The sequence below is a fragment of the Gigantopelta aegis genome, chromosome 10, assembly GCF_016097555.1.
Source record: "Gigantopelta aegis isolate Gae_Host chromosome 10, Gae_host_genome, whole genome shotgun sequence".
Classification (NCBI taxonomy): domain Eukaryota; kingdom Metazoa; phylum Mollusca; class Gastropoda; order Neomphalida; family Peltospiridae; genus Gigantopelta; species Gigantopelta aegis.
Window position 1 is genome coordinate 48655121 of NC_054708.1, and position 26298 is coordinate 48681418.

General features: G+C 35.7%; 1 protein-coding gene across 3 annotated transcripts in view; it reads right to left on the reverse strand.

The window, feature by feature from the left end:
* LOC121384649 (serine/threonine-protein phosphatase 1 regulatory subunit 10-like) overlaps positions 1–26298 on the reverse strand; it is a 40470-nt gene that overhangs the window by 11677 nt on the left and 2495 nt on the right. For 2 of the 3 annotated variants that reach the window (XM_041515125.1, XM_041515126.1), the window contains 8 exons: positions 17579–17638; positions 7263–7360; positions 6911–6997; positions 6094–6278; positions 5253–5333; positions 3237–3521; positions 1371–1452; positions 371–516 (listed from right to left, as the gene is read on the reverse strand). In XM_041515125.1, the coding sequence (XP_041371059.1) occupies positions 371–516; positions 1371–1452; positions 3237–3521; positions 5253–5333; positions 6094–6278; positions 6911–6997; positions 7263–7360; positions 17579–17599 (985 nt within the window). In that variant the 5' untranslated portion in view covers positions 17600–17638. Of the gene's footprint in view, positions 1–370; positions 517–1370; positions 1453–3236; positions 3522–5252; positions 5334–6093; positions 6279–6910; positions 6998–7262; positions 7361–17578; positions 17639–24890; positions 25441–26298 lie in introns of those variants that run through there. The other variant, XM_041515127.1, reaches the window with a different exon arrangement.

Genomic DNA, 26298 nt, shown 5'->3' on the forward strand with positions numbered 1-26298 from the left:
AAAACCATCTTAAGCTATGACGTCACTATGGTGTGTGCTGTAGTGACGTCATAGCCTAAGATGATTTTATGACTTCGTAGCACTAAAATAGCTTCAATAATCCATAGTCTGCATATTTAAAAAGTATGATAGTACTAATACAATTGTTTTCACTTGTAAATTGAGCTATTTAATTCCAAGTGACTTATGCTCTATTTATTAATAGTGCAAACAATTTTTGACTTATTTAGCCACCCAAAAGTGGTTAGAAGAAAACAATGTGTAACTGTTAAATCAAAGATTATTTCAAAGTAAACATTAATTAGTTTCAATAAAGCTTCAAATTCAGAATATGAACAGGCCAATAAATATCAAATTGATCAGTACTTACGTCTTTTTGGAGGAATCAGCTTGATTTTGCCGTGAGTAACTTCTGGTGGTGAAATACTGCTTGGAGCACCAGGCAACGTGGGCGGTGGCATTGTGAGTGTAAGACGAGGTTTCTTTTCAACATGTTCATCAAGTCTCAGATCAGGACTACAAATAACAATTCCAAACATGTCTGAACTCGTATAACTACTAAATACGGAGTTTAAAGATGAAACATGTATAAAATTATTGAAATTACATTTACCAGTCTGTTATTTGTACTAATAGGTGCCAGAACCAGGTAAATTATAACACTGCTTATTTCTGAATAACAATGCTATTCAAAATCCAGTGTTTTTGTCAGAAAGAAATTTTTGGGTATGGCACTATGGAACTGACTGCAACCAGAGTCAAAAGATATATGGGGGTGCCTCCCCCAGAAAGAAAACAGGTTAAGTTTAGGGTTAGGATTAAGAAAAGCATACAGTAATAATAAGAATAATTAATTTTGTCAAACGGTTAACTGAAAAAATAACATCTGCCAAAGATTTGGGTATGGCACAATATCTATTTTACCCTCTGGCATAAACCCTGTAAATCTTTAAAAAAAAAAAACCCACCAAAACCCAAAACCCCCCACCTGAAATCAAGAGGTTAAAAAATTATTTGTATGAAGGATGTTTTTTCTTTTCTTTTCAAGCTGGAATACAAAGTATAAATTCTAAAATATCTAAACAACAGGACATTAGTCATAATTTGTATCTTTTATTAATGTCTTGTCATTATTAAGACTGATGTGTTAATTAACTTGTTGAATCAATTTACTGGCCAGATAAAACAGTTTATGACAATTCCTCTTTTAAATGTCACCAATGGCAGTATTTAATGCTACATTTCAAGTTGACACATGATAGAATACTGTCACACTGCCGATAATATAAAAAACTTAACAAGAAAATAGTCATAATACAGATGAGAGAGATTGAAATAACCTGTAGCTTTTAATAACTTTCAATACTTACAGCATTCGCTTAGGCGGTAGTGCCTTAGGAATATTATCTTGCGATTTTTTCTTTACAGCTGGTAATGTCTGATCTTCTAAACCTGCAATTATCATAACTTCAGTTAGACAACTTTATTTTCAAAGTGATGTGTTCTCATTACTTGAAACAAATTTAGGCCAAAATCACAAGGCATCGGTCTTAAAACCCCACAACAAATTAAATATAAAATGGCTTAATATGCTAGTTAATTAAACCACCATAAATAAAAACTGGTATTGTTTTAGAATTTGATATGTTGAAATGAACTGAAGATGAATTTTGTGAAAATGTTTTATATTATTCCATTTCTATAATGTCATACTATTGTGTGAAGTAGATTATTTGTCATGAATCTACAATTGTGACAATATAATATTCAGGTCAGAATCTAAACCCACAACCAAGGGAACATGTGCATTGTGAACAGTGCCTCAGCCGACAGGCTACTTATTCCTATCATAAAAAGGAAAACCATTTGTTTAATGACACTTCAGCATGTTTTAAACCAATGCCATTCAATGTCTAATGTGGTTATTTGATATCTGTTAAAATACAGAGAAAACCTAGTGCTGGCACAAGCTTATCTTAACAAATAACAGCAAGGGATCTTTTATTTACATTTTCCCACCGACATACACCTAATGTATTTGGTACTGGGGCAGTGGCTGGGGGAAAAAAACCCGATGGATTCAATGGATGCATTCTATAATTCATCACTCCTCAGTTTGATGTCCATCACTCCACTACATCTTGCCACACACGGTCAAATGAACTATGTTATGCCTTGTAAATCTGATACAACGGATACAATATAATGAAGATTATCAATACTAAAGTGACAATCTAGATTATACATTTAGCATGTGTATCATGATTGCCATCATCCATCCACTGTTACTCATCCATTCAGGCAAAGGCCGAAAGGATTTTGTCATTTTAAATTATTAATTTTGTAAATATTTATTGTGATTGTAGCTGAATTGTTTTATTAAAAAAACAAAACCATTAGAATAACTCTTGAAGCCAAATTGTACCTTTAGTGAAGACTGGTTTAAATTGGACAATGCACTGAAGTGTGGATTCATGTTAAATAATCAACTCAATTCCACACATGCTCATACATTCTCCATCATATCAACAGCTACCAGTAATGAAAAGATTTAATCATTTTTGGTTATTAGTTGTGTAAATATTCCTTGTGATTTTAGCTAAATTCTTTAAAAAAAACCCCAACAACTTATAATAATATAAATTTTACTGTCATATTATACATTTAGTAAAAAGATTAGATTATGTTGGAAATGAACGACTGTTTAACAAAACCCCACCACAAAAATACACTTTGGCTATTGGGTGTCAAAGTATGAATATGATTAGATTAAGTTGGATAATGCATTCAAAAAGTGAATTCATGTAAAATAATCATCACGATTCCACACTTCCTCATACATTCTCCACTATTATTATGAACATGCTTGTCTAATGAACCTTCAGTTTTTGCCTTTTTGGGGAGGGGGTTAAGAAAAATTAATCTTGACGATGTACTTTAAAAGACCACCCTGTTGTGCAGCTAAACACTGAATTTCTCTTCTCTTACCTGGTCTAAAATATCTTTTACTAATGCAAAATATAAACAGAACAATGGGTTCGCAAATGACACACAAGAGAAAAACAACACTTCAGTACAATTGTGTGGCGAAGTTAATTTTTATACATAAATAACAAAGCAACAATCATATAATCATATTTGTAAGGAAGCTGCTGCATAAACACGGCCATTTTGGCACAGATCACAGAGCCGAGCACTTTCAGTAAAATCTTCAAGGAACAGCTGCCTCAACTAACCTGTAGAACGGAATTTTCCAGAAAATGATTTTACAGTTGAAGTTCTTTTCTTGGAAGAAGAATCACTAGAGTCAGTATTTTTTGAGTGGTTAGTTCTATCATTTATCACAGCTTTATCACTTTTAGCAGTCGAGTCTGCTGATGTACTGTCCGTAAGCCGACTGTCCGACTCTTTAACACTATCACCATGGTGGTGTGCATGATGATGGGGTTTCTCCTTCTTGTCTTTGTTATCTTTGTCTTTATGTTTATTGTTTTTATTTTCCTTTTTCTTCTTTGACTTATCTGGAAAAAAGAATGACAAACATTGTAAAAAGAATTTCAATAAACCACACAAATTCATACTTGATAAAAATGCATTATCACCCAATTTTACTACTTTAAATTTTTACACTTTGAGTAACTAAACTATGGTTTACTTGAGATAACATTAAAAAAACCTACTTTTAAACATTGTTACATTTAAGTCATCTTGCTTTAGTGTGTTCTGAAAAGTTGAAATAAATGTTTTAGGAACCAATGAATGAACCCTTTTTTCAAATTTTTTTAAGACTCGCAGAAACATGGCTAACTTCTGAATACACAAGTGCATAAACTGGAAATCAGCTAATAGCTACCAATGCTGAACACAACACAAATTTAATGATCAATAGAAAAAGCTTTGTAGCTTATGAGATTTAACTTGTTTAAATGTCAGAACTGTAAAGGGCTAATTTTCCATAATTTCTTTAGACACTGTAAAAACTGCATTTTTCTAGACTTTTTCAAATATGAACAAGCATTCCGAGAGTACTGCTTAAGCAATGCATGTCCCCTACCAGACCCACCAAAAATTTAACAAAATTTAACAAAATTCTAGAAGCCCTGATGTGGGATAGACATGAAACCAATAGTCCCCTCTGGTTAGACTGGTAGGGGACTAATAATAGAAATTCAATAACCTTTATGGAATTTTGGACTTGCATACAATGTCTGAGCACCGACCTAGATAAAAATTCCTCATTTGTTTCAACAAAATAAAAAATCCACCATGCTATTTTGGAGAAAAAACCCAGATGGGTGGTGAGGTTTCCATTTCCAGAATCAACAATTAAATGGAAAATGCATTCACAGGTAACATCATTTTAAATATAATTTATTAATAAAAAGACCCCAAAATAATAGATCAGCTTCAAAGACACGAGAAAAATGTATATTAAGTTAGTAATAAGAACAAGCATTTTGAGAGTACTGCTAAAGCAATACACATCACCTACTGGGCAGAACAAAGTTTCTTATCTCCTAAGTTCAAGGCCATAACTAAAAAAATGGGTAACTCAACATGAAAGACAAATTTGATCCTAACTGTACATGAAAAGGTTATACACAAAACTTCAGCTCAAAATCTTGAGGCATTGTGAAAAAAACCCTATATATGGGACAGATGGCCAGACAGATGGTAGTCTACTTGGTAACACTGAAGAGGACGACGTCGTTAACTACAACAAGAAGATGATTTGGGAAAAAAAACCCGGAATGACAGCACCTTGCCTACTGGTGTTTACACAATTGGACGAGTCTTCCCTGGGTTGTCATGCAACGACCAGAAGCAGTCAGGCCCTTTTAAGGGCCCTATGGGCAACCTAGGAAGACACCATAGCATCATAGAGGTCTAATTAACGAGCTACTCTCGATTCACTAATGTCAAAAGCTATATTAGGTCCGGAACTTTCTTTTCGACCGACCGTTCAAAATTGCGCCCAAATTCCTCAATCAAACTTGTGCACCTTTTCTCTTTTGGCATAATTCATGCTCCATTCAATATTCCATAGCACCATTATCCCCCCCCCCCCCCCACACACACACACCTTTCCTGTCCTGGATGGTGTGCACTACAACAGCTTGCTCTGAATGTGCATGTAAAGCCCTATGACCTGACTTGACCAGACAGATGGACAGAAGAGAGATGAAACCTATACTACCTTCCAGTTGAACTAAAAATAACTCCACAAAGTGAAGTGTTTATTTTACGCATACCAGCATCATTCTCTGAACCAGTTTTCTCCCGGACTTTCTTCTTCCATGACTCTACAATTGTACTCGACAACATTTTCACCTCTGAAAGACAAGGAATAAATGATATATATAAACTATAAAGATTTTTTTTATTTTAAATTCACCCCCTCCCCCATAAAAACAATATATTCAAGACGAGTAAATACCAGCAACAATGGAACATCATATCTGAAACTATTCAAATCAACTGCTCCAAACCTAAAACCATAAGACAATAAACCTAACATATTCATATATATCTCTCTCTCTCTCTCTCTCTCTCTCTCGCTCTTGCTCTCTCACACACATATAAACCAGCAGCTCTATACTCCAGCAATCAGTTAAAAGTCAGCATATTCTATTCAACACATCTCACTCTTTATTGTATGGCTTTTTCCCATACCAAATGATTCTTTTTTCACCAAGTACTGATTAGTACTGTATATACGTGCATTTTCCAAGCATGCCTTCTCACATGTATTTTAATTTGCTCTGGAGATTATTGCAAAGATGACAAGATTCAAATAAACATACGCAAGTTTATATGGTGATCAACTGACCACCTATCGAAATGTTTCAGGCATTGTTTGGTGGAGCAATGACGAGTAACTGTTTGCCTTTCATGGTAATGACTGATAACGTTACGCATAGAATTCAGCAATACACCTACTCGTCTGATACGGGAATAGCAATTTTACATAATATGAATAGCAAAGCCCAAGTTTGTTAGAACACATTGGAGTAACCCAGGACAAACATAATAAAATAGGTGGCACACGATCTCGATTTGTTAGGATAAAATTCTGTGTCAAGTCATACTTACTCTCATCACCTATTTTGCCCAGCTGTTTTATCGTTTTAGCTGCATTGTTCTGTTTCAGCATCCTCACAGTAACTGGGAACGCTTGGTAAACTTTGAGAATCTCAAGCATAACTGGGTGATTCTCCAGCTCTTTTGAATCCTGCAGCCAAGTATTCAATACATCCCAGCCTCCAGACTCTACAAACCTACAATGGACGTTAGTGTAGAAGTCTCAATGAATAAATGAATAAATGAACGAATGAACGAACGACAACACCGTAGGGGCCAGTCGTACAGAGCTCACCTGATGCTCAATCGATCTAGGATCGATTCCCATCAGTGGGCCGATTGGACTATTTCTCGTTCCAGCCAGTGCTCCACAACTGGGGTAACAAAGGCTGTGGTATGTACTATCCTGTCTGTGAGATGGTGCATATAAAAGATCCCTTGCTGCTAACTGAAAAGAGTAGCCCATGAAGTGGCGACAGCGGGTTTCCTCTCTTACCATATTACCATAAATAAAATGTGTTGAGTGCATCGTTAAATAAAACATTTCCTTACACCTTAAGACAAAAAATATATCAAGTCATCAACTATATAAGTGTCAAACAAAGGTCTGCAGTAGTCAGTTACACATTTTCAGACTAAAAACTATTAACAGTAAACATTTGTCTTGAAACAGATGTGAATGAAATTACTATTTTATATTTTATGTAGGTTTCTCTACAACTAGTATTCCTGAAGTCAGTAGTCGTGCCATCAATGGATTATTTTAAGAAAATTCTCTGAGAAAATGTTCATGAATATTTTTTAGAAAAACACAAAAACCATTCCTTACTTTTTGATAGCATCTTGGTCTTGTGTACACTTGAGGATGTTACAGTAAATACATCTTGCAACCAGTTTGTTAGCATCCTTCATAAGACTAAAAAAGAAAAATACAGATACAAAACTTTATTCAAGGCTTTCCATGCACATGACAAAGAATACACACACCAAATTCAATTTACAGACACTCCATAATCTTATTAACAACCTATTGCTTTATGACTGTTGTTGAGAATGGGAGATTGGTCAGTGATTACATCAGATATAAACAGAAATATACAGAACAAAAATTAAATAGAAAAATCGAAGCTAATGCTTGCGAAAGGTTCAATAACAGAAACTAATTAGACAGGAAGTCCTACCTTGATATGCGAGCAGCTTCAGTTGCACCTTTAATACCGCCAGACAATGACAGCAATGGTTTCAATGCTTCTAATAACTGATGTGGATCAATTGGAGCCTACAAGAAAGAAAAAACTAAATTTAAATAAACCAACCACACTAAATTATGAAGCATTATCCATTCTTTTAAATCAAAGCAGCAAAAATGGAGTAAATGGAAATGCAATACAGTTAAAATTGAATGCAAGTTTATTCAATAAACTTTTGACATTGAGAATAGAAACTTAGTATCATATTGGCATAAAATCATAAAAGCAACACATAGACAAGAATTGTACCGGGTAGTTAAATAGACTACTATCTTGGATTACAGATATATTTTATATTGATACATGTATTCTTAAAAAATTGTAAGACGCAATACAATATTTTAATACTGATCAGCCCCCACCCCCCACCTCGAGAGTGAAAAAGGAAACGGATAGTCAAATAGGCGATATGTTTATACAAGGAAGCAAGGAGCATTTACCCCAGCTATAAGAACTTTGACAAACTAGTCTTATAAGCATTTTTCGAGTAGCTATGAGTTATTCACCACAGAGTTCATAGCAGGTTCTTCAACTATCATTTAGTTCCAAAACTTCATTCTCTCTAGACTTAGCGATCATGTTTAATATATCAGACACCAACTTAAATTTAATTCCAAAACCTGGTGACTTAAATATTATTCAACTGTCACACATCCAATAACCAAGCACATGTTGTAGTGGTTATAAAAGTTATTTTCACATTCATGTTGTTTTAATGACCAAAAAAACAAAAAGATGTTGGGCAACTAATATGTAATTTTACTTAGTCCGACATTTTAATCGAGAACACATATATTAAAGAGACATTGGACTATTTATCAACCCTACACCCTAAAACAAAATGTCACAACCTACTTTACACAGCACATAATGCTTCAAAGTATGGTTGTTGGTTTTTTTTAGCATATTTTAATATATAAAACAAATATAAATGCTAATTCAAGATTTTGCTATGTCAGCTATTGACCTAGAATATCAGTATAAGGAGTAAATCCCTTATTTACAAGACCAGTAAATTGCATCGACTCATCACTTTTAAGACCAGCTGTTGCTTCTCATGATTTCTATACACGTCTTAACAAAGGCTTCGAATGCAGTAAAAACCAATAACATCAAGTCAACAAAAACTGTTAGCCTGCCTGGAAATATGTACAATTTTTTAATGTCCTCAAGTGAGAAAAAAAAATGTCCAGAGGTATAATTTTAACAATAAGGCCTAATGGTAACAAGGGGTGGGATTTAGCTCAGTCGGTTGAGTGTGTGCTCGAGTTGCTTACGTCGCAGGATCGAACCACCTCGGTGGATTCATTGATTGGGTTTTTCTCTCATTCCAACCAGTGCAAAACAACTGGTCAACAGCCATGGTATGTGCTTCCCGGTCTGTGGAAAAGTGCATATAAAAGATCCCTTGCTACATTAGAAAAATGTAGCGGGTTTTTTCTGATGACCACATGCCAGAATTACCAAATGTTTGACATCCAATAGCCGTTGAATAATTAATCAATGTCCTCTAGTGGTGTCATTAAACAAAAACAAACTTTAATGGCAACAACAAAAATCAGTTGTAACTTTTTCACTATTATATATGCTATACTGTGTAAACAGGTCTAATGTTTAATCAAAATATTTCTAACTTGTCACACTAACCAACAGGAAACATTTCTAGAGAAAAAGATGTTTAATGTTGTTAATCTGTGCCCCTTAGGCAGCAGTGAGAAAGCCCAATGCCACCATCTAAACTATTACTACTGAATAGCAGCATGTAGTACTAGTAGTTTTTATACTTTCTTATTGACACAACTTCCAATATACAGATCAGGTGGCACTGGAATAGGGTGTGGGGGAATGGGTCCAAGGGTGGGAGTTGATCCTACAACCTATCAAGTTTAAGTTGGTTTTATTTAACACCAACACTACAGCACATTGATTTATTAATAGACTACTGGATTTTGACAGTCAGAGGAAACCTGCTACATTTTTCCATTAGTAGCAAGGGATCTTTTATATGCACCATCCCACAGACAGGATAGCACATACCATGGCCTTTGGTATACCAGTCATGGTGCCTATCAAACCCAGGTATGTACTCTACTACCAAACTACATTGTATCCCAAATGAGACCACCTACACTACAGGTTGTATCTTAAAACGTGCATGTTTATAGACTAATTTATCTGAAACCAATTTTACATATACTTAGTCCACTTTGACATTTATGTCCAAATGAAGCAAGAGTCAATACATGATTGCATTAGTCTAAATTTTTAACCGGCCTCGGTGGAGTCGTGGTTAGGCCATCGGTCTACAGGCTGGTAGATACTGGGTTCAGATCCCAGTCGAGGCATGGGATTTTTAATCCAGATACAGACTCCAAACCCCGAGTGAGTGCTCCGCAAGGCTCAATGGGTAGGTGTAAACCACTTGCACCAACCAGTGATCCATAACTGGTTCAACAAAGGCCATGGTTTGTGCTATCCTGCCTGTGGGATAGCACAAATAAAATATCCCTTGCTGCCTGTCATAAAAGAGTAGCCTATGTGGCAACAGCGGGTTTCCTCTAAAAAAAAACCCAGTGTCATAATGACCATATGTTTGACGTCCAATAGCCGATGACAACATAAAAAATCAATGTGCTCTAGTGGCATCGTTAAATAAAACAAACTTTACTTTTAGTCTAAATTTCTCAACTAACAAGGTAGACAGGTCTTCAATATGCCCCATCCCTCCACCAATATAATGGAAACCACATTCATTTGGCTGGCATAGTACATATACTTTTTTAAAAACAGGGCTAAACACAGAAAAAGCACATTAACATATTAAAGCCCCCATCATTATGTGAACTGTAAAGTTGGTCATTCTGGTTGTTTGTATCCATGGTAACAGAAAAATAGAAAAAAATTACAACTCCCTTGTAACAAATGTTACCATTATATAAGACCATTAGATTGGTACCTGTACAAAGCTTCAGGAAATTATCTAACAGTTTTGGAGTTGTGCTCTGAAAACAGTGAATAAAACAATGAATTTTGCCATTTGTTGCCATGCTAACAAAAAAAAAGAATGAAAAATAGTCATTACTAGACCACTAGATAAATATATCAACAAAGCTTTTGGAAGCTATTTTGATAAAGTTTAAAGCTGTGCACCCTAACTAGTGAATCTGGCTATGGTTTCCATGGCAACAACACATTTTTTAAAATTTAAAATGAAAACTCCCTCAAAGTAAAAGGCACTTGTTACTTGGCCACTATATTGATGTGTACATTTTGGGAAGTTATTTTTAATAGTTTTGAAGTTCTACTCTGGAAATAGTGAATTTAAAGTTTGTTTTGTTTAACACCACCACTCGAGCACACTGATCAATTAATCATCGGGTATTTGGATGTCAAAACATTTGGCAATTCTGACACGTAGTAATCAGAGGAAACCTGCTACATTCGTCTTAATGCAGCAAGGATCTATGCTCATTCTATGCACTTTCCCACAGATAGGAAAGAATATATCACGGCCTTTGATCAATTGTGGTACACTGGTTGGAACGATAGTGAATTTGGACATTCTAAAACAATTTCCAAGCTACGAACAGATAAGTATGAAAAATTCACTCATAGCAAAAGTCACTACTAATTATGTACAAAGCTTCGTGAAATTATCTTGGAACAGTTTTGGAGTTATGCTCCAGAAACAGTGAATTTGGTTACTCTGGCCATTTGTTTCCATGGCAACAGAAAAAAATAAAATTCAAAAATGAAAACTCCCTTATAGCAAAAGGCACTACTAGACCACTAGATCAATATATGTACAGTGTTTTATAAAGTTATCTTGAAATTTGAAGAGTTGTGCCATAAATGATGAATTTGGTAAATTTTGGCAGTTTCCACGGTAACTGAAAATATATTGAAAGTGAAATCCCTCATAGCAAAAGACCCATCAGATTAATGTGTGTACAATATTTTAGAAAGCGATCTTGAAATGTACCCATGTTAATGTCACCCACAAATCACATTGCAGACAGAAATTAAACCACTTTTTACATACCATAGCTATATACTTTTCATTCATTATGCAATCGAACTGTTAGCAACTTCACATTTTAAACATGCTTGTGTTCAATTTATCACACTAATTGATTTTATGATAAAATGTATTGAAAAATGTATTGCACAACTCGTTTAAATGCACCCTAACGAGTATTCAATCCTTTTGTACACACAAGATTCAGTATACCCTCTAAATATTCAGTACACCTATCCACTTGCTAAAATAATTCTAAATCGGTTTATTAGAAGCAGTTTTATAACAATGCCAAGCAATCAACAAATATAAAATACCTATTCCATATGGCAGCAAAGTAACTTTTATAAGCATCTTCCAACGCAGGATAGCACATACGACAAGCCTTTGATATACCAGATATGGGGCACTGGCTGGGACAGTAATAAACCCAACCAGTGAGAGTTCAGCAAGGGGATGTGATCCTTCGACTCAAGTGCTCCAGACTAGTGCTTTACAGACTGCCCTGCCCACTTCCCATAAAGGACATTAGACACGCAATGGTAAGCCTATACAACTGGTCAAAACAGAAAAACCTAAATGAGTCTATCCAACAAAAGGACAGATGCTAAAGACATTGCACTTATGGAAAATGCTCTATATACCAAGGAACACTTGTTGCAGTAACAAAACCCATATCCAATGGATCTTTTTAAAAAAACCCCACAAATCTTAGTTCACTCCCATTCCATCACGGATAGTCTTTTTAAAAGCAGTAAATTTAGTACATGTCCACAATATTGCCTACCATTCTCATTATCTTAATATAAAAAACTTTCGAAAACATGCATTGAACACATTTACTACAGAATGTGCAACTTCTTGTCACAAACTCTTATGAAAAGTTTAATTTTTGTCTTGAACAATTTAAAAATGTCCTTGAACAATTATAAAATTCACAAATAGGTATAATTATAATCTAACATTTCCCTTATTACATTTAAAATAACTACCTCCCTTTTTCCGAATTTAACACTTAAGGCAAAAGATGGGGTGGGACTTAGCCCAGTGGAAAAGCACTCACCTGATCCCCATTGGTGGGTCCATTTCTTATTTCAAGAAGTACACGACAAGTATATCAAAGGCTGTGATATGTGCTATCCTGTTTATGGGACGGTGCACATAAAAAGATCCCTTGCTACTAATGGAAAAATGCAGGTTTCTTCTCTAAGAGTATATGTCACAATTACCAAATTTTTGACATCCAATAGGCAATGATTAATAACTCAGAGCAGAAACACACTACATTTCTCAATTAGTAGAAAGGGATCTTTTATATGCAGGAAAGAAGGAAATGTTTTATTTAAAACGACACTCTCTACACATTTTATTTACGGTTATATGGCATCAGGCATATGGTCAAGGACCACACAGATATTGAGAGGAAACCCGCCATTGCCACTTCATGGGCTACTCTTTTCGATTAGCAACAAAGAAAGAAATGTTTTATTTAACGACGCACTCAACACATTTTATTTACGGTTATATGGCGTCAGACATATAGTTAAGGACCATACAGATTTTGAGAGGTAACCCGCTGTCGCCACTACATGGGCTACTCTTCCGATTAGCAGCAAGGGATCTTTTATTTGCACTTCCCACAGGCAGGATAGCACAAACCATGGCCTTTGTTGAACCAGTTATGGATCACTGGTCGGTGCAAGTGGTTTACACCTACCCATTGAGCCTTGCGGAGCACTCACTCAGGTTTTGGAGTCGGTATCTGGATTAAAAATACCATGCCTCGACTGGGATCCGAACCCAGTACCTACCAGCCTGTAGACCAATGACCTGCCACGACACCGGTCGATTAGCAACAAGGAATCTTTTATATGCACCATCCCAGGCAGGATAGCACATACCATAGCCTTTGACATACCAGCCGAGCACCGAATGGAGCGAGTAATAGCCCAATGGGCGTACCAATGGACATTATAATTTGTTATTGTCAAATTATTTAATTATGCAAAGTTTGTGTGTGTATGTGTGCACACGGTCGACCAATTTGTAGCTATTACAAACAACGTGAAATTAATGAAATATTGTAGTTACAACTTTGATATAGCATCCTTTAAACTATTTCAACACTATAGTCTGGGTCCAAATAAAAACTGCTGTCAACACGGACTACTCCCATCAAAAAGTAGCAAAGGATATTTTATATGCAATTGTCAATAAAATTGATACCGTAGTACATATCAGTCATAGGGCACCTATTGGAATGAGGGGGAAAAACAGTGTCTATCAATCAGACAACCCATCACACTACCATAGAGCAATTATGACCCCTGCAATACAAATAAATACAAAGTTGAGCAAGGCTGTAAGTTATAACCAAGATAACAAACTGATCCACATTAAAATAGGAACAGATTTTCACATTAACATGAAGTTAAAGCTTAAAGAAACAATTCCATTAAAACAAAAGTGGACAGACATGGAGAGAAAACCCACAACAACCCTGTTTGACCTACAGTTGACAATAGACTTTTCAAAAATGCAAGTCTTGAAAAATTGTTTGGAGTATATGTATGTGAACCAGTTATCACTTAAAATGCATGAAATACAATTAAACAAGATCCAGTTATCATGATTCAAATGTAAGTTCTGGATAGAAAAGAAAGACCAAACAAATATGCAAGTCCTTGAAAGTAAAGTTTGTTTTATTTAACGACACCTCTAGAGCACATTGATATTTATCTTATCATTGGCTATTAAGCGTCAAACATATGGTCATTATGACATATTTCTTTAGAGGAAACCCACTGCTGCCACATAGGCTACTCTTTCTGATAAGCAGCAAGGGGTCTTTTATATGCACTTTCCCAGACAGGATAGCACATACCACGGCCTTTGATGAACCAGTTGTGGACCACTGGTTCGAACGGAAAATAGCCCAAACTGCAAATGGGTCTACTGAGAAGGATCGATCCGATGACCAACCGCTTCACAGGCAGACACAATACCGCTTGACTGGGCAAGACAAGCCCAGTGGTACGGCGCTCGCTCAATCCCAGTCTGTGGGTCCTTTGGGCTATTTCTTGTTCCTATCAGTGCACCACGACTGGTATATGAACGGCCGTGGTATGTACTACCCTGTCTGTGGGATGGTGCATATAAAAGATCCCTTGCTGCTAATCGAAAAGAGTAGCTTATGAAGTGGCGACAGCTGGTTTCCTCTCTCAATATGTGTAGTCCTTAACCAGACATCGTTAAATAAAACATCTTTCTTTCTTTCCAATACCGCTTAAGCTACATCCCGCTCGCAAGTCCTTGAAAAAAACGAAGAAAGAAGTGTTTTATTTAACGACGCACTCAACACATTTTATTTACGGTTATATGGCGTCAGACATATGGTTGAGAACCACACAGATTTTGAGAGGTAACCCGCTGTCGCCACTACATGGGATACTCTTCCGATTAGCAGCAAGGGATCTTTTATTTGCGCTTCCCACAGGCAGGATAGCACAAACCATGGCCTTTGTTGAACCAGTTATGGATCACTGGTCGGTGCAAGTGGTTTACACCTACCCATTGAGCCTTGCGGAGCACTCACTCAGGGTTTGGAGTCGGTACCTGGATTAAAAATCCCATGCCTCGACTGGTATCCGAACCCAGTACCTACCAGCTTGTAGACCGATGGCCTAACTACGACGCCGGTCACAAGTCCTTGAGTGCGTACATATAAAATAGATGTTTTTATAGTGCATTTACATTAACTTACCCTCCAATCACTGTCTTTTATACCAAACTTTTATACCAACAGTCAAAGCCAAACTGACATATTACTACTTATGTTTTTGTTTTAACTGCTCGAATTTAGGTGTGATAAGCAGGTTGTATCCCCCACCCATGCATAATGATTTTAGAAATTTAAAGAAAACACAAATAAACATGTTTACAACATATCGGTAAATTCAATTAATGAACTCTTTCAAATAACAACCATTTTTAAAAAATCTACCCCCCCCCCCCCCCCAAAAAAAAAAAAAAAAAAAACCCAATGAATGCAAGACATAAAGGGGATGACAGTATTAAAATGCTGCCAATCCACTGAATGTTCCATAAAATACTATGCAGAATGAGGTCTAGTGTCAGGAAAGCAACCAAGTCATGATCTGAAGCAAAATTCAAGCAAATTCTGATGGCCAAAATAAAGATGCAATGAAGGAAGGAAATGGTTTATTTACAGATGCACTCTTATTTACGGTTATATGGCGTCTGACATGTTTAAGGACCACACAGATATTGAGGGAGGAAACCCGCTGTCGCCACTTCATATGCTATTCTTTTCGATTAAGAGCAAGGGATCTTTTATATGCGCCATCCCTTAGACAGGATAGCACATACCTCGGTCTTTGATGTACCAGTCGTGGCGAGATGCAATGAATTCATATTAGCTTGTAGGCTAATGGTAGTATTGGTCTTCCCAGTTTTGAGCAGTATAAACAAGTCACATGGTAACAAACTTGAAAACAAACTAATCAAGAGCAGAGAGAAAGGAATGTTTTATTTAAAGTTAAACTTTGTTTTGTTTAAAGACACCACCAGAGCACATTGATTAATCATCGGCTATTGATGTCAAACATTTGGTAATTATCACTCATGGTCATCAGAGGAAGTTTTATTTAACGACGCACTTAGTTGTATGGCATCCAACAAAGTGGAGAAACCCACTGCCCACACACAAGCCACTCTTTCCCAATAGCAGCAAGGGATCTTTTACAAGCAGCATCCCACCACCTTTGTTGCACCAGTTTGAGGAATAGTGTCTGGAATGAGAAACATCCATGTGCAATCCACCTTTTCAATAAAAGAGTAATCCCTAACAAGGGCAAATCCAAGATGTGGGCAAGATATACTGAAAAAATTGTAATTTTAGTGGTTATGGGACCCATGTAAACCAAGAAAAGCATATTTGGAGCGGAGTCATCATTTGCAGATGTATAAAAATAGTTATGTATGGAAATCTGCTTCAACGCATTTACTTTTCCATTTTGACAGCCAGAACAGTCGTGTTTTGTTTAATGATACCACTAGAGTACACCGATTTATTAATAATCAGCTACTGGATGTCAGACATTTGGTAATTTTAAGTGAGGAAACATGCTACATTTTTCCATTAGTAGAAAGGGATCTTTTATAAGCACCATCCCACAGACAAAATTTCAAATACCAGTGTCATGGTGCACTGGCTAGTATGAGAAATAGCCCAATGGGCCAAATACACTTTTCTACCAAACACTACTTGGCCAGCAACAATAAAATTTGCCCATTTACAAACAATTTTGAAATAATTATTCAATTGTTTTTTGTACATTTGTGTCTCATTAGGAAACTTGTATCCCTCAAGGTGTGGGTTCACATCCGAAAAAAACACCCCGGTCTACACAAATTAAATAAGTCACAATAACATCCACTTTAACTATGTCACCAGTTAAAATTGACTTTAACGACACCTTGAAATTTTAAATTCTCCAAAGCACATTTTAACATGTTTTAATTATGATGCAATATTACTAATTTTAGTCACTCAACTGCAACTGCAGACTTTTGGTCAAAAGAATAGGAGATAAACCAAACCTTTAAGACCTGGATACCTATAAATACATTTCCATTTAGTGTAAATATCTTTATGGATATTGAAAAATAAATGAATATACCAATTTTCATGTCTTAACCTACATAAAATACCACCCCCTCTACTTGTTTTACGATAGCACCCAAAGTTGGAACCTACATACATACAGCTACGAAATTTAAGAGTGCCACTCGAGTAAATCTATATGCTTATTAAAAGTTGTGTAAATCCCTTGTATGTCCCTGAAGTTTAAAAACAAAGTCCTAGTACTCTAAAGGAACTATGCAAAAAGTAGTTTCATAATCTGCCTATTCACGGTTTCTTAAGTTTGGCTTTTTCGAATTTAGTGTGTACTGCAACCTGTAGCTCATTTGTTACCTTGTGTCTGCATATCATTCCTCATAGCCTTCCATTTTTTTTTTTTTTTTTTACTTTACGATTATAAATTTTAATTCCTTTAAATAAACATATTGTTATGGACACTTTTTTCTTTTCAGAGATGCAGACTATGAAAAATCAGATGCATTTTTCACAAGGTACTCATTCGTCTACAGTGTGTGTTCATGTTTGAAAATGTTGCTTTTATTGGACTGAGGAAAGTCTGTGTACCATGGCACTAGAATGTATCATCCATCACCAATTACTGCAAACTGTGGTCACCAACAAGGCCTGCAAAAGAAAAGCAAATAAGTTAGTAATTATTGTTTTAGCATCAACTATTCAAGCAATATAATAACTTACTTGTGTTTTAGTTTGCTTCAGATAATAAAAAATGTGATATATCTAATTAAAAAAACAAACAAATGGCACATGGACCCAAAAGTCAACCGAGTAAATTGCAGAGTCTACCTACCAGACTCATGAAGTGCACAATACCCACTATTTCCAGTGGGGTTTTCCAGTGAGGTGAAGGGGTGGGTCAGAATTACCAAATTCATGATTTTGTTTCTCCATTGTTCAAGGACATTTCCCACCAAATTTAGTTTGGAAATGGACAAGTTTTAAAAAGAAATCAAAGAAATAACTGTTGAAATGAATTTTTTTTATATAACTAATATATTTACCCCCCCCCCCCCCCCCCCCCCCCCCCCCCCCCCCCCCCCCCCCCCCCCCGACCAGACATTGATAAATTAAGACCTATATGAACTCCTCTGTTGTAGCATTTCTGGAAATAAGTTGATTTTTTTAAATTGGCTTGATTTCCCCTTTGAACTTTGTCCATCAGGCCTCTGGATGATGGGGGGAGGAAAGAAATGGGGTCAGAATGAAAAGAAAAAAAAAATCATTAAGTTGTTTCTTGGGGAGGCTTCCACCAAAATGTAGTTGGAATTGGGCAAATAATTTTGAAGAAGTTGAAAACATAAAAAGTTTAAGCACAACCGACAATGCGTATCATTGCATCAAAATTTATTACCATAGGTCACTTCACGTTAGTGCAGGTGACCTAATAAAACATTTAAAATGAATGTGTATAGAGCAGATACAGAATACCAAAACATAAGTTCAATAAAAGTGACAGTTACCCCGTCAATGTAGTCAATTTGTTACATCAAAAGAAACAATGAACCCAATCTGATTAAAATTAGCTCTATTGGGTCTACCAGTAGATCTAACAGCATTGTGTGGACTCCCATGTCCAGGTGACATTTCATCTATAAATAACACAACGGCCTCGATGACATCGTGGTAAGCCATCCGTCTACAAGCTGGTAGGTACTGGGTTCGGATCCCAATCGAGGCATGGGATTTTTAATCCAGATACCGACTCCAAACCTTGAGCGAGTGCTCCGCAAGGCTCAGTGGGTAGGTGTAAACCACTTGCACCGACCAGTTATCCATAACTGGTTCAACAAAGGCCATGGCTTGTGCTATCCTGCCTGTGGGAAGCGCAAATAAAAGATCCCTTGCTGCTAATCGGAAGAGTAGCCCATGTAGTGACGACAGCTGGTTTCCTCTCAAAAATCCGTAACCATATGTCTGACTCCATATAACCGTAAATAAAATGTGTTGAGTGCGTCGTTAAATAAAACATTTTTTTCTTTCTATAAATAACAATTTTAATATCGACCAATTACACTTCGTCTTTTATAGCATTATTCAGGAGCATACAAATTCTAAAAATATCGGGCGAGACTATTTATGGAATAGGCGAACTTCTTGGTCTATTTCAACATTGAAAAAACAGCTGGAAAAGTGCAGTAATAAACTCTGGATTGTATACTAGTATAAACAGATTTTATGGCTATACCATCATGGTTTTTTTCGTCTGGAAATGAACTTTATATAAAATTTTATATTGCAATTAGTTTCCAGCATACTTCGTAATTCACCCTAATCATTTCGTATACCCTCGGCATAATCCTGTTTTCAAATTCTTTTCAAATCACTGGTCGAATGAAAGGTCAACTGGACAGGAGCTCCAACAGGCTGCTGTTAAATCCACATGCAATAGTGGAGCTAATTTTAATTAGATTGCAATGAACCTGTTGTTCTCTCCTTTTAAACAAAACATAACACAATTTAACAATTTTTACAAAATTAGCCTAAAACTGGGGGAAATAGAGATAAACCACTTGTTTGATATACTGTACAGAATTAGATGAAGTGCAGACAGTAGTCCACCACCCCCTACCCCCTCCCATTAGACTATGGATATCAAACAGTTATACATACATAAAGCTACAATCATTTTAAACAAAAAACCTTGTTTCTCTCCAATGGACTTCCAGAAGACAAGTCCAGTTTTGTAAAAACATTCAATATTGGAAGTGCACAACTAAAAGTTCATGAATATTCCGAATTTACAAAAATCCCTTCTGAATACAATGTGCATTTGTTTTTTTCATTTAACTACTTTATTCCAGTGGGAGCACTGCAAGTATTCACTTGTCACTCAAAGGCAAAACTGTCTTCTTGTTCAGCTTATCAATCATTCAGTTCTCTCAATTGCAGAACTAATATATGCTTTTTTTTATCGCATAGTCCAGGGTTCTCAGCATCAGAATGTCTGTTATAAACTTTGAAGCACATGAAAAAATTAATCCTTATAAAATACACCATTAAAACACTGGATAACTTATTAGGTTGATGGATGGCAAAAATGAACACTGACAGTTCCACATAGGTAAAAAATTAACTAACAATTCACTAAAAGTTTAAATATATACAATGCATATCAGGGTTCGAACCAAAGAATTTCTTGACGGCAATTTTAAAGTTTCTGACACGGCCAAAATTCTCAACTATGGTTATTTTGAGCCTGCCTACAGCAATTTAAAAAAGAAAAGAAAATTATCATACGGCAATTCACAAAGCAGCTACACTAATTGCCATCAGTGCTGCTGTTAAGTTTGAGCTCTGCATGCTTTCTCGAAAATCAGGAAAAGGAAAGATTATCCATTTAATGATACTGTAGCACTTTTAGACTAGGGTTACATTGTATGGTAAATTTGACGATTGGCCATCTTTGTCTAGATGGAAGAAACCCACTTTGCAACAAATAAACACAAAATTAACAAGCATTCTCAGAGTACTGCTAAAGCAATACATGTCCAATACTGAACCCAACACATTTCCGTATCTCTTAAATTCAAGGGCCATAACATTGTGAAAAATGGGTATATCACTATGAAAGTTAGGGGCGGATTTAGTTCAGTCAGTTGAATGCACGCTTGAGGTGCTTGTGTCACAGGATCGAAACACCTAGGTGGATCCATTCAACTGATTGCTTTCCTGTCTGTGGAAAAATGTATATATAAAAGATCCCCTGCTGCATTAGGAAAAATGTAGCAGGTTTCCTCTCATGACTGTCAGAATTATGAAATGTTTTGACACCCAATAGCCAATAAAACATTAATCAATGTGCCCTAGTGTGGTTCTTTCCATGACAGTTAAACTTGGTATATAACAATATATGATAAAGCTATATACAAAATTTCATCTCAATATCTTCAGGAATTGCTATCAAAAAATTAAAAAGATATAAAAATCTGGAAATTTTCATCTCAGCTGTTTCACTGCCATAAGGCATAAAAAAAAGTGTGCGTTTCAGATTTCATCCTTGAAAAAAAAATAGGGTAGGTAGGAACAGGGATCATGATTAAAAAACCCATAAAACACTTTTTGCTTCATTATTTGCTTTAAAAAATGTCATGGTCCCTACATAAAATAGGGTAGATCGAGAAACAGGAAACACTTTTCTTTTTTTAAGCTCCAACAGTAAAAAATGGGTAAATTGACATGAAAGTCAAACTTGATCTTAACAGAACATGATAAAGATATACATAAGATTTCAGCTCAATATCATGAGGCTTTACGAAAATTAATTTCCTCAACTTTTGTTTTGCATCTGCCAAGTTCAAGGGCCATAACTGTCAAAAATGGGTAATCTCCATGAAAGTTAAACTTGATCTTTAACAAAACATGATAAAGCTATATACAATATCTCAAGGCATTGTTGGGAAAAAACATCCAGAAAACTATATAAGGGACAGTTCGGACAGACAAGTAGGGGACTAAAAACATTATCCCTTCAAGCAATGTCAAGAATTTTTATCCGATGGCAAACAATTATCAGTAAAGCACCTGACCTATCGCAATTCAGCTGTTAGTGATGGCAATTCTGAATGCTTTTTGTCATGGGAAAAATGATCACCTATGGCAATTTTGAACCTGCCTACAACATTTTATAAAGGTATCCCTTCAACCTACAGCAATTGTTTTTATCCAGCAGCTAGAAACTGCTGTCAGTACAGCCCTTGACATATGGCATTTCACAAGGCAGCTACACCAACTGCCATCAGTGTCGCCATTAAGGAAATGGAAAAATCACCAAGTTCGTCTAGATGGGAGGAAATCCACTTCTGTTCCATAGGCTACTGTTACTGAATAGCTGCAAGGGATATTTTATATGAACTTTGATGCCGACAGGACAGTGCATACCACAGCCTATGATATACAAGTTTATATCACCTGTAGAAAAACCAAACAGGTCAACTGGGGACTTTATTTTAAGACAAATTGCATCTGAATCAATTTAGGACATCACTAATATGGTCATGATGGGTTATGCAAAACAAAACGTAAATGCTTCATGCAAATTTCGGAGGCCTGCATAATTAGATCATATCAGCGCATATCATGTATGGTAATCAGTCTTAATAAATCATGATCTGTTGCTGAAGTACAGTATGTTAGTAAAGTTGACATAATTATCTGTGTATGAAATGGCTGCAATCATTCAGGGAACTTAATTTAAATACCATTTCTGCATTTATCCAGACCAATGGATGGACGTCGCCAGGGTCAGTTGCTTCCAAATCTTGCTCTAGTCTATGTTGTTTAAAAATAATCTACATTAATTATTTGATCTAAAAGCAAGGCAAATAAAACAAACGTTTAACTGAACTAAAATATGGACCACGTTGGCAACATACTTCAATAAAATATTGAAAATCTAATAGATGCAAGAATAATTATTCTTATACATCTGTTGGTGAGAGCATCATGTGTTATTTTTGATAACAAATACTAATAACATGTGTGATAACAATTTAAAGACATACAACTGACTGCTCCGAGGTGATGACTCGTCACTGCCATTACCATCCAATGAAAAAAAAGAGCATGATTAAAATTGACTTCTCTGTGGCATAAAAGTTAACCTGAAACTGATTTGTCTGTAACACATAAGCTTACTACAAGCTCTACAGCAGTAAAGGTTTTAGTTGAAAAAGATGTATAAGTTTATTTTAAACCTTTTTTTTTTCTTTTTTTTTTTTTTTAAGGATATGTAAGAAATAGAATACTACATTCATGGCTGTTATATACCATTATCTTATAACTCGTGGTTTAAAAACATATCCAACTCACTTTCACTTCTTAGAGACGTTTTAAAATTTGTAAGATGCATTGTGAATGGTATCTAATGGCCACTCAATGTATGTGTGTGTGTGTGTGTGTGTGTGTGTGTGCACGCGCGTGCATCTATACATACAAAAAAAAACCATCCTGTATAAACCTAACCAGAAAAACATAATATACCAGCATTAAATGCGAGTTCCCCGTACCCTCACTAGTTCGACATGAATAAAAATTATAATACATGTTCATATACGGTATACCCGTTTTCATCTTTGACAATGAACACTAGCCAACAAATAATCAAACATAAATCTGCAAGTGGTGGTTCTTTAAATAAAGAAACACAAACATTCATCATACAAATACTGATAAATTATCACTGGAATGTGTTCCAATATAGTCAGTATCATACAATAGAAATAAAAATTGATACATATATAATTTTTTCCATTTTTAGAATGTTATAAAGACAACTTTCATACTGATTACATTTGTTTTTACTAGTAAATTTGCTTATATGTCAATAATGACGTGATTAATTTACATCTCCAAAGTTAACAAATTCTAAAAGTATGTGATCCTAAAAAATTTTACATAATAAAATGAAATATCCTCAGAATGAACATTATTTAAAAATGCTACTTTATGAACAGCACTACCATTAAAAATGCACCTAGACTCAAAAAAAGAAAGTTCAATTACTTTTCCAATTGCCTATCAAAAGTAGGTCATGGTATACAACACATTGCCATCCCAATGTTTAGTAATGTTAAAAGTAGGTCACAGTGACCTAGTTATGGTAAGCAACATACCAACAAACTAAGTTGTACTTGCATGCAAGATCTGATATGACCTGGACAAGGATTTCAATTAAAGCAACATACCCTAGTTTTTAAAAATGCACGTTTGTCTAAGAATTAATGGTTAATGAGACAAACTCATGTTATTTTTGACGGCATTTCCCCGTTTAAACATCACATACTTTAGCTTCTCTCTGTTATAAACAATATCCAAATGTGTGTTGCAGGTTTGTAAATCAACCAAACTTGGAGTCTATTATTATGGGCTGAAACTAGGGTATGCGCATTTAATATACAGTAATGCATGAACAATAGGGCGTGGTGACCTAGTTATGGTACGCAACACGGCCATCCCAAGTTGTACTTGAATGAAGATTTGATAATCCTATATGAATTGATAAAGACATGCTCCTGAAATAAAAAGTTTACGGATGGACAGACACCACCAAACCTTGTTAATGATTAGTCTATATACACTTTCCAATTCCTTTCTAGTTGGAACTTTCCTATTAATTTATTGCTAACAGACAAATGAACTTGAGATAAGAGGTGAAATCTGCACCTACTTGGGCTTCTATTGAAAAGCTGCAAGCAGTCTTTGCATATGCACTTTGCCATAACACATACCAATACTTTTGCCAGTCGTAGGTCACATATTAGAATGAGGTAAAAATATGTCCTCTGAGGGTGATCGATCCCATAACCTAACACACCTCAGATAATTAATCCATCACTGAGCTATATCCGAACCTCATTCACATTAAAGTAAAAATTTACTATTAAAACATTTCAAGGTGTAAAATTAATTCTATAGCATCTCCATATTGTAGACTTGAGTGGGAGATGAAAAAAAAAGAGTTTGTTTTATTTAACGACGCCACTAGAGCACACTGAATTTTTATCTTATCATCGGCTATTGGACGTCAAACACTGTTTTTAGAGGAAACCTGCTGTCGCCACATAGGCTACTCTTTTACGACAGACAGCAAGGGATCTTTTATTTGCACTTCCCACAGGCAGGATAGCACAAACCATGGCCTTTGTTGAACCAGTTATGGATCACTGGTCGGTGCAAGTGGTTTACACCTACCCATTGAGCCTTGCAGAGCACTCTGAGTGGGAGATGATGTAACTGTCAATATACAATGAAAATTAGCTAATACAGTAATAACTTCAAACACTGCAATATATAATGACATGTAATGACTCATGCAAAATCCAAATATAAATCACTACAATGAAGACAATACTTTTCATACCTCGAGGAACCATCAAATATTGAACTGCTTCAAAACTGACCCCAAGAAAGAAAACCCCACCCAATTGTATTGTCTTGTTTAAAACATTGATTTAGAAAAAACTTCCAATTCCAAACACACACCCACAAACATCCATGGCTATGCTAATGTAATTTATTACATAGGGATACACCCTTAGTTACTCATCATCATGTGACGGATGCAACAAAATCCAGGTCAGATTAGGTCAGTTCAAGTGACATTAATGAATTAGCTTCATTGAAACTAGAGACTCCATGATTCGTTTATCAGAGGTCATGGTATCAAACATTACATCATCTGGAATGATGAAAATAATTTTTGTCATTTTTTTAAACTAATTTTTTTACCAGTTATATGTTCTACTTCTCATGACTTATAATTCTCTTTATTTCACAATTTAATAAATTTAAAAACCCCCAAATAAATTGCAAATATACTATGAATGTGTTGTATTTGCAAATTTATTTTAATGGTTTTAAACGAGTTCAGATTGGTCGCTATTTAAAAAAGAACTTTTTTTGTTTAACAACACCACTAGAGCATATTCATTAATCAATCATCAGCTATTGGATGTCAAACATTTGGTAATTCTGACATGGTCACCTAGAGGAAACCTGCTATATTTTTCAAAATGCAGCAAAGGATCTTTTATTTGCACTTTTCCCCACAGACAGAAAAGCGCATACCATGACCTTTGACCAGTTGTGGTGCACTGGATGGAATGAGAAAAACCCCAATTAGGTGAATGGATCCACTGAGATTGTTCGATCCTGCAACACAAGCGTGCAAACAACCAACTGAGCTAAATCCTGCCCCCCCCCCCCCCCCCCCCTCTTTCCCATGTTGCTATTATGTCCAGAACTTACACAATCTGCACTGCTTCATCAGATCTGCGACTGCTTGTCCAGGTCCGTGTGCAGAAATGTATGCAGGCAGGGGGGATGTCTAGACAGCAGAGCCATTTAATACATTACCAATCAAGCAATGATATTTAACCTTTGTCTAGTACTACATGTTTTGGTGGGTTTTTTTTAATTCACATGCTATCAGAAGCTAAAGAATACTCTCCTTGAACTAATCGCATGAGAGCTAAGAGTAATAGTTCCAGACCCTTTAAACAGTGAGGTCAGGATATGTACCAGCTGGGGGAACGAAAAACAAAAACCAATCAGATAATGGGCTCACCGAAGTCATTCAATCCAACTGACTGAGCTAGATCCTGCCCCAAGATTGGGACTAAAGACTGAATTAAAGTCGGGCATAAACCCTTTAACTTTAGTTTATCACTATACTAACAGGCTATTGTGAAAGTTATAAGAAAACAAAAAATATAAGATTCATGATAAAATAACTTAAATGAATAATAATACAGAGAAAACTGAGGAGT